At 42.0% G+C, this 14,433-nt stretch overlaps 1 protein-coding gene across 1 annotated transcript in view; it reads left to right on the top strand.

Moving 5' to 3' along the window:
- MSN (moesin) overlaps positions 1-10,959 on the top strand; it is a 45,716-nt gene extending 34,757 nt beyond the window's left edge. The window contains exons 3-13 of the mRNA XM_068697328.1: positions 459-554; positions 887-1,161; positions 1,593-1,676; positions 2,033-2,179; positions 2,627-2,723; positions 3,814-3,977; positions 4,446-4,576; positions 5,241-5,401; positions 5,895-5,987; positions 6,414-6,647; positions 7,727-10,959. Of these exons, the coding sequence (XP_068553429.1) occupies positions 459-554; positions 887-1,161; positions 1,593-1,676; positions 2,033-2,179; positions 2,627-2,723; positions 3,814-3,977; positions 4,446-4,576; positions 5,241-5,401; positions 5,895-5,987; positions 6,414-6,647; positions 7,727-7,891 (1,647 nt within the window). The 3' untranslated portion in view covers positions 7,892-10,959. The remainder of the gene's footprint in view (positions 1-458; positions 555-886; positions 1,162-1,592; positions 1,677-2,032; positions 2,180-2,626; positions 2,724-3,813; positions 3,978-4,445; positions 4,577-5,240; positions 5,402-5,894; positions 5,988-6,413; positions 6,648-7,726) is intronic.
- The last annotated feature ends 3,474 nt before the right edge of the window (positions 10,960-14,433 follow it).

Here is a 14,433-nt window from a genome sequence, read left to right as displayed (position 1 = left end):
CTGAGGTTTTTGTCTCCTGTTACAGTATGTCTGTAAACACTTTTAACTCTCATTTATGCACCACTTACGGTGGGCTAGAGACATGACTAAGGAGAGAGCTCCTGTATCAGTGTAGTTAATTCCTGTAGAAGCTCTTAAAGTTATTACACCTGTCAGTTTTGTATAGCTAAAATGCAATGCAACAGATTGGCTTATAAATGGCTAAACAATACACTGTCCCAGCTGCTGTTTTTATGCAGCAACAAACCTTAAAGATAGGAGGGAGAGGGATGAATATATTTCCCATGGGGGCCTCCTCTGATGCCCTATCATCTATGTTTGTGAAAAGTAGCAGGGGTGTCAGAATGCTATGGCCCTGGTCGTCTCTGTGCTTGTATGTTCTTACCTCTGACAGGTTCTCCACCACCAGTGAGATCAGCCTGTCTGACTGGGATTCCTAATAATTATCTTTCTTCCAGGTTGTCAAGACAATTGGTCTAAGAGAGGTCTGGTTTTTTGGACTCCAGTATCAGGACACAAAAGGTTTCTCAACATGGCTGAAATTAAATAAAAAGGTATGTTTGCTTCAACCTCTCATTTATCCTTGGGTCCCTTTTGTTGGAGATTCAGTCTCTGTACTTTGATCAGGGATCTGTTCTTCTATAAACACCTGAAATTATAGCAAGTTGGTACCACCTTCCTTCAGTCCATCTTCCCCACCCTGGAAAATCTGTTACCCACCCCAAGAGTTGTTAATATGATGCTCATGTGAATACTTGCCCATTCACTACTGTGTTGGAAAGGAGAAATTTTTTCAAATGCATGCTTGTCTTCTCTTCCTGTCCATAAACCTGATCATCTTCACTTGGTGTGTGGGCTATAAAACAGAATAACTTTGTTGCTCCAGGTAACAGCACAAGATGTACGCAAAGAAAGCCCTCTGCTTTTCAAATTCCGAGCCAAGTTCTACCCAGAGGATGTGGCAGAAGAGCTGATCCAGGACATCACACAGCGCCTATTCTTCCTCCAAGTAAAGGAAGCAATTCTGAACGATGACATTTATTGTCCTCCAGAAACAGCTGTCCTGCTGGCTTCCTATGCTGTCCAGTCAAAATATGGAGACTTCAACAAAGAGGTTCATAAGTCTGGCTACCTTGCTAGTGACAAACTGCTTCCACAGAGGTAAGTGAACTTAGCCAGTCTTAGTTTTTCTTTGCCTTAAAAGGTTTGTAGTTTTTTTGTGGTCTTGACTGCACTTTTCAGAATAAAGTAGTATGGTGCCTCTCTGAGGATGAGAGCTCTTTAAGAGCTTTAATCTTAAAGGTCCTATTGCTACTGAAGAAACTCTGATTAGAAGTAGTGGGAGAAGCTCCAAAACAAACAAACAAAAATATTATGGTACAAGGTGAACATAGCTTGTCATTTGTCAGAAGTCTTGGATACTGACTAGTGTGTCCCTACCTAGCCTTATTATAGAACTCCTATTTCTTGGAACATTTTTGTGGGGAAACTGATGCCCACAGTGTATTTAATAATGTGGTGTTCTGAAGTGATGTGACTGTGTCAGCATAAATGCAGTGGCTGGTCTAAATCATCCAATGTGTTCTTTCTAGAGTTCTGGAGCAGCATAAGCTTAACAAAGACCAGTGGGAAGAGAGGATCCAGGTGTGGCATGAGGAACATCGAGGAATGATTAGGTAACTGATGCATGTGGAACTACTGTATTTAAGGTATTGTGATATATGCTAGCGTGTGAAGTATGAAGTCGTATAAAAATCTGTGACTTACTCCAGGATGAGTTCGCGTTCTTCAGATTATTCCACTGGGAGTAACTAGGCCCAGCTGTTTGTCATTAATGTAAAAAACAAACAAACAAAACAAGAACAACAAAAAAACAAGCTTGCAGATTTTGTTTGCTATTGTCTTCAAGAATGGTTCTTGGAGTCTTTGCCAGCTTATTGCTGCTCTAGCAGTGTAGGAAGACAGTGCCCAGCACCTTCTTGATCTAATGTTGACTCAAAAGGGATATCTGCTTTCTTTTTGCATGCTGCAGAGAAGATGCTGTTTTGGAGTACCTGAAGATTGCACAGGATCTGGAAATGTATGGTGTGAACTACTTCAACATTAAGAACAAAAAGGGCTCTGAACTCTGGCTAGGTGTAGATGCTCTTGGACTCAACATTTATGAGCAGAATGACAGGTAATTAACCCCTCACCCATCATTGCACTCTACTCGTTTCTACTAAAGGTAGTCTTTTCTGGAATTCTGGTCTTATACTAAACTCTACTACTTCTGTATCATTCTTGGCTGTATTTTTGATGCTGCCAGAATGCTCCCTAAAACATAGTGCTTTGGACCAGAAAACATAATACATTGTCAAATGTTATCAAGCTAGTTTTACTTGCATCCTTAGTCTTCATGATGCAGATGAATTCTTCAGTTATGTTTTCATTAAATAAATAAGTGTAAAACTACTCTCTGTGCTTGTAGTTCATTTAAATGATTCTAATTTTGTTTGCTTATTCGAGTCAACCTAAGAATACTGAAATATGAGGGCAGGTTTGGCAGAATTTTAAGCTTTTTATTGTAGGTCAAGAATTTGGAATGACTTGAGACTTTCATCTCCTTTGCTTTCTATTTCTGTAGGCTAACACCAAAAATTGGATTCCCTTGGAGCGAGATCAGAAACATCTCATTCAATGACAAGAAGTTTGTTATCAAGCCTATTGACAAGAAAGCGCCGGTAAGAAGCAGCATTCAAATTGAAGTTTTTAAACTTTCAGTTTCTTCTTAGCTGAATGATCAGTTGATTGCTAGTTTTTTTTTTTCTTGCTGTGTGTTTTTTTATTTAATTGTACATTATCTTGTTATCAGTAATGTCATCATTGACTTAAGCAGTGCTCTACTACCTGATATGTTTGGGGCAGTATGCCCAGAATGGATCTAATAGCAGTAAGGGGATAGATGGAGCTTGGTTCTGGCCACACTGAACAAATTTCTTCCCTTGTAACCTTATGCTGTATGAAGTCAGTGGGAAAGAGAGGCTTTCAGCTTAGGGTTGCTGGTTCTCCTAAGACCATACCAATTTTCTGATACAATTACTGGTCTGAGCTACCCATGTTAACCTTGAAAGCTTCTGTTGCATCATGTTGGCTTTAGTAGGGTGGAATGTCTTTCACAGTTTTCCACCTTATTTGAAGCTGAAGATTCAGGTTGTTTGGTAGGGTTCACTGGGAGCATTTTTTCTTAGAAATTTTTAATGAACGTAATTCAGCTTGGTTTGATCTTTAGGGCTTATTAACTTTGCGTGAGCTGATACCTTCTGTTTTTTTTTTGGCTGTTCTTGTTTCACAGCTGTTTGGAAGCATTTTCCCACTGCTGTTGCTCTGTTTTAACAGAACAAAATTATTTATCTGCAGGGCGTAATGTTTGACACCCTTTCTAACATAAGACAAAGCATTATGCTTGATGTGGATGGCCAGACTATTATATTAAAGAGCTAAGTGGGAAGAAAGATGGGAGAAGGTATAGTCTCAATATGCCTGGTGAACTAACTCCTGATTGTGTTTGCAATGAAACAATGGAGCAAGTCGCTCTGCACTCCGTGTACTAGAAATGCTTTACAGTGACACTGAGCCCACTGCAAGGAGGAGTTGGGCACTTCTGCCCTGTGTTTATCAGGTTGAAATTCAGCATCTAGTTCACTCTTTCAGGAGTGAGCAGAAAAGCTGGCTAGCAGTTCTAGAAAGCTTAGGGTCTTGGAGCATATTGCATACTCAGGGAGTTATTATGCTAAAGGAACAAGTATAATGTTGCCTTTTCCTTGTCCCAAGGACTTTGTATTCTACGCCCCTCGGTTACGGATTAACAAACGAATCTTGGCACTTTGCATGGGGAACCATGAGCTCTACATGCGCAGACGTAAACCAGATACCATTGAGGTGCAGCAGATGAAAGCACAGGCCCGGGAAGAGAAGCATCAGAAACAGATGGAGAGGTTGGTGTAGGCTTCTGAGTAACCTGGACTTGGTTGGTCACGGCATAATAGTACCATGTGCTAGATAAATTGCTGGCAGCACATTAATCTTCTTGAGCCAAAAACAGGGCAAATTTCTTTCTGCTTCAGTAGATTTAATGGGAGGATGGAAATAGCATTCATCACAAGTGTGACCCACTAACACTTTCTTGGAGTTAAAATTATGTCTGTCTATTTGAAAGGACTAATCCGGATCTTGATATAAAGAGCTTTCTCTTAGTATCATTGCTATTGAGAACTTCCCACTGAGGTGAATGCTGACACAGCTTTTTCTTTCTTTGCTTCAGTTTAAAAGGATACAGCTGGAGTAAAGCTCATCAGCTGAGTGATCTAGTGCACATCTCTTGTGTGCTTATAGCTTCACTAGGAAGCACTCCAGACTGGATATCTATTAATTGCAAATTGTATTATGATTTTTCCCATCATCAGAGCCCTCCTTGAGAATGAGAAGAAGAAGAGGGAGTTGGCAGAAAAGGAGAAGGAGAAGATTGAACGTGAAAAGGAGGAACTAATGGAGAGACTCAAGCAAATTGAGGAGCAAACCAAGAAAGCCCAGCAAGGTAAGATGAAATGCTCCAGTATTCTATTTAGATGCACAATCTGAGTGAGAAGGTTTCGAAGAGTAAAACTAAAAGCATCTCTGAGCCATTCAGACTCTGTGTCCAAATTGGAGTGGTAGGGCCCAAGTTTAGCCTTCTGAAGCTGAATATAACTTCTCTAACTGCACCTGCTGAAGTATGGCTTGTGTTAAAGATGTGGGTGGCAGCTAAGCTGCCTCTCCGTCAGCCAATCTATGTTGCAGTTGTTCATTTAATGGCTGGAAGCTTTATCTCAGCACACCTGTAGAGGAAGGAGAAAAAGCGTAGCAGGGGTCCCACCAGCCAGTGCTCTGGTTCTTATGGTCTAGTTGCATAGTAATGTTGGCCACGCCGTGTTGCCCAATCAAAGTGCTGTATGCTTCTCTGTCTTTAAGGACATCATTTTGGGATAGGTACTTCCCTACAAATCAATGAGGTAAGTAATCTGCTGGTTTGGAACAGGCCTGACTCGTGGTCTTCCAGCTTCCATTTACAATATGAAGGAGAAGAAAGGGGACAGTTTCTTGCATCCTTCTTGTCTCTCTAAAGGAAAGGTCTCATCTAGAAGGTAGAGATAGGAACACTTTCCTCTTCTGCTGCCATTCTTTACTTGATCTCTCTTCAATGTACTATGCTCTTCTTTCAGAACTGGAAGAACAAACGCGCAGAGCCATGGAGCTGGAACAGGAAAGAAAACGAGCTCAAGAGGAAGCAGAAAAACTGGCTAAAGAACGTAGAGAAGCAGAAGAGGCAAAGGAGGCCCTGCTGAAAGCGTCCCATGATCAACAAAAGACCCAGGAACAGCTGGTAAGTGGGTGAGCTGAAAATTGAGTAGGGCAGATAGTGACAACATAGGGGTTCAAACTCATAGAACAAACCAGGCTATGAACATAGTAAGGAAGAATAGTATGGTTCCTTAATTTTTATCCTCAAGTAGATGGATTTATATCTGAATACAGGTGTTTACATCTCTTTGTACAGTGGGTTTGGATTGTTGTGCTTTTCGCTTACAACAGTATGTGATGCTGAGAACAGCATGTAGAACTCACTAATTGCTTCCCCTGGCTTGGATTCAAAGAAGTGAGTTCTCCAGTTCTGTTTGGAGGAAAAACCAAAAACACAACAAAACCCAAAACTTTTTTAAACTTCCTTTTCCCTTTAATCCTGTAGTTATCAGTGGGACTGAAGTATATATAAAGATGTTCTCCTTAACAAAACGATATTAGAGAGATACTGTTTTTTAATGCTTCATTTAGCAAGTGTATGTGTTTTGTCCCCACTGAAAGTCTTTCCTTTGCAGGCTGCTGAGATGGCTGAACTCACAGCTAGGATCACACAGCTGGAGCTGGCTAGGCAGAAGAAAGAGAGTGAGGCCCAGGAGTGGCAACAGAAGGTAAAGCAGAATGTGAACAAACAGCAGTACTTTTTGTGGGGTTAATCTTTGTTTTGTTTTGTGACCTAAACTACTGCATTAGGTACCATACTAGACTGATTGTCTGCAAGCTTGAGGCTGTTGTGGATATCTAGCTTTGCTTTTTTAAGTTGAATGAGTGACCCATATCTAGAAACAATTTGACTGATTAAATCTGTATCTAATTTTCCATGAGTTATAAGCATTTCTCAAATCTCTGACGTGCTAGCCAGCAGAAAACTTTGCAAGTGATTGTGTCTGGGTAGCTTTGGAAAGTACCGTTTATGTGTGCAAGAGCTGCAAGGTTTGATATAATAAGCACTAAGTAGTGCTTCTGTGAACTTGTGTGAGAAGTCCCTCACGCTCCGGATTGCATTCACTAACTCACTGTGGCATGTCTTACTGCAGGCACAAATGGTGCAGGAGGACCTAGAAAAGACCAAAGAGGAACTGAAGACTGCTATGAGCACCCCTCATGTCACCGAACCCATGCAGTCTGAGAATGAGCATGATGATGAACAGGATGAGAATGCAGCAGAAGCCAGTGCTGAGCTACGATCAGAGGCCACCATCAAGGACCGCAGTGAGGAGCAGCGTACCACTGAAGCAGAGAAGAATGAACGGGTCCAGAAACACCTGAAGGTAAGAAGCTGGCAGGAGAGTGAGTGTGTGCCTGGGTGTTGCTTCTGTTCTTGCCATTAATACATCTGGAAGGTTTTAGTGCTATTCCTCAAAAGGAAGGAAAAAAAAAGGGAGGGGGGTGGGAGGTGGATGAGGTAAGATGATTGTTATCTTATCAGATAGCTGCTTACTTTACCACTGAGGAGGGGGCATAGCTTGTTTCCTGACACTTGATGTCTGTTTCATTTGAAACAGCAAGTGTTTTCAAACAGTGCCAAGAAGCAATATCTGTTGGATGTATTGTGCTTGTGTAAGTTTTGCCAGCCATCTGACAGCTGTTCATAGCCCTGGCTGCAAAGTATCAGAGGACTTGGTCAAGTTCTTATCACGAAGCTGGCTGTCTTTCTTGTCTGAATGGGTTTCACTGCAAAATCCTGAAAGCAGTTCACTAGGGCTCAGCATGGGGGAAGCAATGCTGCACCTCCTCCTTGTAAGGAATGGGAATGCCAGTGTTCCAGTGTTGATGCTTACAAGGTGTTTTTTTTGTTGGTTTTCTCCTTTTTTTTTCTCCACACTGCCTTCTAGCTGCCTGGCTTGCAGCAGATTTTGTTCTGTATCATGCTGTGATGGTTATGCACAGGCAGAGTGATAGTGATAGAGATACGCCCTTTTTCATCTACAGCAAGTTTCTTCTATGGTAGAAGGTTGAAACTGCTTCATTTCTGCAAAATGCTCCTGAAGTCTTTAGGGATTTCTCCACTGGACTTTCTCATTCTTCTTCTGAAATAAACTGATGGCTGTCTTTGTTACTGTGCTAGACAAAGATAAGTAAGGTGGAAGTGCCCCAAATTTTCTACCTTCCAATGTTAGGGAAAAATATTAACAACTTCCACAGTAATGTTTGGGTTGGAAGGGACCTCTTGAGATCCTCTAGTTCCACTGCCTCACTCAAGCAGGGTCAGCTAGACAAGGTTGCCCAGGACTGTATGCAGTTGGGCTCATCTGTTTCCTGTTTAGAAGGATCAGCAAGGAAACTCCTTGTCTAACTTTGAGTCTCTGGCATGGCTAACCCATTGCTGTCTGTTTCCCTTTCCACAAAGGCTCTTTCCTCAGAGCTAGCAAATGCTCGGGATGAAACCAAGAAGACAGCCAATGATATGATCCACGCTGAAAATATGCGTCTGGGCCGAGACAAGTACAAGACCCTTCGTCAGATTCGGCAGGGCAACACCAAGCAGCGCATTGATGAGTTTGAGTCCATGTAAACTCTCCCCTGCACCTGCTGCCCTGCACTCTCTTCTCCCCTTTCCCATCCTCTCCCATCACTCACTCGTAATTGTGCTGCGCTGGAACCACTACAGAAGAGTGACCATGGTCTTATTTATAGAGTTTTGGGCAAATGCTGGAGTTCAGCGACAGAAGAAAGAACAACATCTAACACCTTCCTGGGGCGGCTTGGGAAAGCAAACTTGTATTGGGGCAAATCTGAAATCTGGGTAAAGTCTTACTGCATTTAGTTTTGTATTGCTTACTGAAATGGCTGTGTTGCTGTCCTCTCCCATTGGGTAGGGAGGCCAGCAGATACTTTCACTGAATTACATACAGTAAAGTGCTAACAGTTTGACATTCCTACTAACTTGCACAAGCTTCATTATTAAGCCTAGAGGCCATTTCTGACTTCATTAAGGGTCTGAATCATGTAGTATAGAAGGAGAGGCTGGAGTGTGGGAAGAAGGAAGGAGGGTTGGAGGTAGAATATGGACTTTCTTTATAAAAGACCAAAGCTTTTGTCCTTTAAATTTAAGCAGACCAAACAGAATCTGTGGCGTTCCTGCTGGTGTTACTTTTTATTTAATGATGAAACTTGGAATTTCCTAGTCACATGGAGGCCTTTGCAGTATTTCCACTAATGAGGGGTATATCAGAGCCTTGAATTCCCCGTTTTCCTCTGGGTAAATGGTTTTGTTCACTGTCATTTGTCTGACTTGAATGTAACTATGGAGGCAGAGATAGCTAAAGAACACTGCCTTCCATTACTGGGTCACCACTGAAAATGAAAAGAGGTAAGCAGAAATGTAAATGACTACAAATTCCTGTAACTATATTTTCTCTTGCTGAACCAGTATATTTCAGTCATGTGAATGGGATTTCAGTTTTTTCTATGAAGTCTTTTTAGCACATAGTTGTCAGTGCCTTATGATGGTGTATAGATCTACTGTAGCTCAGATGTCTTTGTTTAAACCAGATACAATCATAAAAAGTGATTAGCAGCTGGGGACCAAAAACTACTTTTGTATCTGGGTCATGTAGAAACAAGACTGCAGCTGTCTTCCTGGCTACCAGCAGCATTTGATGGGAGAGGGTCATGAGATATTTGTCCAATTGTTGCCTTAATCTTCAGTAGTTTTGCCAGATCCCTGGCTCAAATGGTTTTCCTTCTCCAGAAGGATGCTTTGCCCCTGTTATAGCTTTGAACACAGTATCTCTGTCTCTTAGAAACAGGACACTAGTGGTTGTGGGGGGGACTGGTCCTGGGAACCATTTGTATCAATCATTCTAATGCCCATCACCTCCGGTCTTCCAAGCTATCTATTCCTACCCATGCTTCTGCCCCACCCCCATACCCCCATATCTGGGGAGAAAACAGCCATGTATGCTCAGGGTTGAATTGCATTTTGCCTTGATCCTTCATGGAAGGAAACCTTAACCTTTAGAAGAGGCCTCTTAAAATGGATTCCATCTACAACGGAGTCCTCCTTTGCTTTACCCTCCTTGGATTAGCCTGTCCTTATAGGAAGTTATTGGGCTAGCCTGTGACTTATTTTCTTGCCTAACATGATCCTAAATCTTGTGACTTTCTAGTTTTTGTGGATGCCTCCATTGTCTGTATGGTGTCACTGTTCATGGTGATGGAAGGAAAGTATTTGATCGCTGAAGTATTTTCAGCTCCCTGAAATATGGCAAAGGGGGAATGTGCCAAAAAGAAATGTCCATGTCAGTGTTAACAAACTGCAGTATTTCCCCAAGAATTCCTTGGGCTGCTAGAAACAACCTCACCAATGCTGCATTTTTTTTTTTTGGAATCAACACAAGTCTGTGGAAATCCACACACCAACCAACCCAACTACTGTTGGAAGCATGACTTAGCGTGTTACTTCTGAACATTCAGATTAGTCATGTAAGAGCCCCCTTCTCTCCCCTGAATATAGCATGCTTTTGGGCAGGGGAACCAGGAAGTTTTTGGTTGGTCAAAAACACATGCTCCAGTCCTTTGAAAGCCACAAATGAAAGATTGCAGTTAAACTTGTCAGAACTGATTTTGTGTATTTCTGTACTGAAGGGTTATTGGCACTGACTCTGCGTGAGTCTCATTACTGGCAGGGCAGACAACCATTACACTTCTGTTCTGGTGCTTTAAAGCTGGTTCTCAGCACTTCAGTTCTGTCTGTAGCAACTATTGGTGCATTTGCAGGGAAAAAAGCCCTTATTGCATTTAAACAATTTCCTAACAAGCTGATACACAGTGCCTGAAATGTGTGTTCAAATAATAAACTAGTAAGCCTTACTGCTTTGAGTCACACAACGCTCCTGAGCTCATGTTATGATGCTGGCATAACTTCTGTTTATAGAGTTTTGATTTTTTTTTTTGTTAAATGTCATTCTAATTTCAAGAGTTCCAGTATAGGAATAGAACGGCTTGTGCCAGTGAGTCCACCTAACTCTTTGTAGTTGTTTCAGCCCTCTCTTCTTCTTAACCAGTATTATATTCCAGTGGTATCTAATGATATTTGATTTCAATACTTCTAGCTATGCACAATTAGAAAATATTAGTCATGGGATGGAGGATACGTTTATGGTCCCCCTTCCCTTGGAAATGTATACTGTATTGTAAAGAAATGATATTTTGCAAGAAAACTAATGTAAGAAGCTTTCAGTATTATGTTGAGATTTGTAGGCACATTTTTTTATCTGTTAAAATACAGTGAATTTTTTTCTTCCTCTCCATGTCCCAGTTTAATTGGTTAACTACTCCTAATGGGGGTGGGGGGGGAGGGAAATACCTTATCAAGTGTTTGCCTGGCTTTATCTTTTTTGTTGTTGCTGTAAATTATGGTGTGGTGGTTTTTTTTGTTTTGTTCTTTTTTTTTGACCAGTCTTTTTATTGGATTATAATAAAATGTCAATTCCTTAGGGTTGTGGAGTAATTAATGGGTCCATGTGGTTATCTGCAAAGAGAACCTTGATGTTAAGGCTTTTTTTTCCCCTGTTTGGAGGAGTTGTTAAAAATCCATACCCTGTTCTTTACAGTGCCAATAAAGTTTAGAGAAATTCAGCAGATGGTGTCTGGGTGATTGCTTAAGGCTTGCTTTTAGTCTAGCAATGTGTCTCCAAGTTAGAGGTCTGCCATGTGACCTCTGAGAGGTCAGCCACGATCATATCACTCACAAATAGGGATATCTTATGTGCATCCTTCAAAAGCAAGAAACTGCTTGAAGTAATACCCTTTTTGACCTTCCCAGCTGTCTGACTGGAACTAGTACTGGAATTCAGATTTCTGTGTGGAAAAATTGAGTGTGTATTTGTATCATGTTTAACTTGCAAACTGCCTGTCAAACTGGGGAAGAGCTGCTGCAGTAGTTTTCCGCTGGTGAGTGCCTGCCATGCCTTGACCTATGAGGAATCCAGCACCAGGTGAGTACATGAGGGTGGCCAGGCTCGGTGCTGCTGCTGCATGTCCCAGACTTGCTGTTGGGTCTGTCCAAGACTAGCCTTGTACTGGAGATTTTAATCTCATTTGTTTCACAGGTATTTTTTCCCATCTTTCTTGTTTCATGAGGTCTCAGTACAGCTCCCAGTGACGGAGGAGCAAGGCTACTGCTACCTTTCTGCTAATGAGCTGTGTGATCTTCATTTGTATCTGCTTTCCATGTGGTTGTCAAGAGGGGCTTTGCAGAAACTGCCTCATGCTTGCTGCACTGTAAAATAAGGCAGATTTCATCAAAATTTGTTAGTGCTCAGAGATCTGCTACTGTGGGAGAAACTTGAACTTGTCTACAAACTAAATGTGAAGTGTGGAGCAACGGAGACTTCTGCAATCCACATCAGGCTTGACATGGATCTATTTTCTATAGGTGGGTTTTCTCATTCCTTCCAGGATTCCAAAAACCTGAACACCACTGGATGAACTGCACAAATTTACTTGAATACTACTGTACTGCCTTATTCAAGGGAATGCATGCTGGCCTGGGAATGCAGTTCTCACAAATGGAATTCTGTCTTTTAATGCATCTACTTCTAGATGAACAACACCACCTGTGCTTACATTTCTTGAGTCCCTGAAGACTCTGTGCTTGCAGTCAGATTATTCTTCTGCATGAATGGTGTAGCTTTCATGGTGTTCCCTTGCAACCCTTAATTTGGAAACTTAAGATGTTTAGTTAATTCTCCAAAAAAGTATAGTTATACTAAATTTGTGCTTCAACAATTGAAAGTGCAAAGCACTAATGGCTGAAGGCTGCTATGCAAGGCCATATAGTAAAAAAACAAAACAAAACAAAAAAACAAAAAAACCACCAGATTGTTCTAAGATGTTGGAAGATAAATACAAATTTGATTCTAAACTTTAAATTCTAGTTCTGCTGTTATTTGCTGTTCTGTCAGCGATAATGTCTCTAATCTAGGCTATACCTGCAACTGCTGGGGACACAGATGCTTTTGTCTGTGGAACAGGGACAGACTGGAAGTGATTTGGTGCGAGATTCTCTGTGAATAGACAAGCAGGATACAGCTCATCTGTAAGAAAAATGAGTTGGACCTCAATGTATTGAGCATTAAAATGAGGCTGGCTTTAGTCTCACTGGTCTGTAGCTCTAATTTAAGTGCAACTTGTGGACAAACATGCAGTTTCCTACAACAGAGCAATGCCTAAACAAACATCTGGTGCTAAGTAATAGCTCTCTTAAAGTTACTAGTAATTTTAGGATAGATATTCTCAGAATAGATGACAGGATGAAGTTGGTATACAGAAAATAGGAGTAAAGACTAACGAGGAGAAAGGAAAGACTGTCTCTGAGACTTATAAGGGAATACTGGGAACTTATAAGGAATATTGGGCTGTACCTCCAGCTTCTTTTGAGAATGTGCTTGCTCTGAATAGATGTTAATACCATAGATACAGCTCTCTGGTGAGCAGAGCTAGTTGGAAAATTACAAGTCCTCATCACGGTTATTGCCTCTGATTGTGCTCTTTTAAGGCCAGGGTTGCTCTTCCATCAAGACTGACTTAAGGGTCAAGGGAATGTGGAATGTATTGCTCTTGAGTGGAGAGGTTACAGTGAAGCTTGTCTATACTCCACATGTAGCAGTACTGCCCTCCCATCCATCTCTGAAGCATCCTTGACTGACAAGGAGAAGCAGCTGTAGTTGCAAATGAAGGCCTTGACTGGGGCACTGTAACTTCTAGTGGCCTTCACCCAGACAGGCAGCAGCTGCTCTACCACGGGTGGCTGCTATCAAGGAGCCCTGTTATGAATTTGTTAGCTCATCTGTGATAGCATTACTGTCCTCTTGCTTCCGGTGGTGAAAATTTGTCCCTTGCTCCTTTTGTTTATAGCAATACTAAAGATGTTGCTGAACATCTAGAGAGAGGTCAGAGTGGGCAACTGGTTTTCTCATTTGACAGGTGTAGAAACAGGCACATTGAAAGCCTTCCCACATACCTTCCAGCCTATAATGCTCAGTATCTGAGACTTGAAAACACTTGATGTAAGCACTTTGCAGGTCTGAGTTCAACATATTGTTTTTGGGGCAGCCCTCTGTACCTGGGCCTGTGGGCTTGGAGAAAGCAGGATAAGCACAAATTGTCCAGTTTGATTTTATTAACAGTTTGTTTGGGGACGGGAAATGGTCATTGGTGGGTTTTTGTGGTGATGATGAGGATGGGGAATTTCGGTTTTGTTTAGTGGACTTAGTTCTGTCTGTGTAAGCAGCCTGTATCAATTTCCTTACTCTGCAGTATTTGTGAGGTGATGGGCTTTGGTAGGAGGTATTCTGGTAGCCTTCATTATTCCTGGTTCTGTGTCTGCTGCTCTGCAGTCCCCGAGACTTCACCTGTGGGAGCAGCACAGGCCTTGATTCTCTCCCTGCCTCTTGGCAGGGACTAATCCAGAGCAGCTCTGTATAACTCTGACAAGCGAATTTCTGTCTCAGGTATCCATTTTATCTATCATTCCTCATTCATGCTTCTCAGAGGCCAACCAGGAATCTTTTTTCTCCATTTATCTTAGAGGTAAAACATGGCACAGAAGATGATGCCTTTCTTCCATGGCAGTACAGAGTTGTGAAGGAACCTCATGACCCATTTCATGGAACTCAGCTCAGACTTCCAGCCCTGCCTTCACACGTGTCCAGACTCCCTGCCTTCCCACAAACCTGGAGGAGAGCATGGATCAGTCCTGCTTGCTCCAAACATGAACGGAGCCAATTCTTTACTGGAGCAGAGTGCTGGCCTTCAGCTTTGCCACGATTTATTGAACTGTTTACTCAAGATCTCTCATTCCTCTAGACACATTTCCTGTTCCACTGTTGAGCACATTGGAGCAAGTGGGTGCTGATGTGCTGACCTGGATGACATTTGTACTCCTGCATGTCTTGCAGCTTGTTCATGGGTAGGGATGAGGTTATTTCTGATGCGTCTGATTTTGGCTCTTTCCTCTCCTGTCTTTGTGGCTGATTCGCTGTAGACCAGGCTGCTTTTTCTGATCCCTCCTCCCTCTCTCTCGGGAGGGACTTATTCCTACCTTAATTT

Source organism: Anas acuta, chromosome 13, assembly GCF_963932015.1.
Source record: "Anas acuta chromosome 13, bAnaAcu1.1, whole genome shotgun sequence".
Lineage (NCBI taxonomy): Eukaryota > Metazoa > Chordata > Aves > Anseriformes > Anatidae > Anas > Anas acuta.
This window is presented reverse-complemented; position numbering and strand designations above follow the sequence as displayed.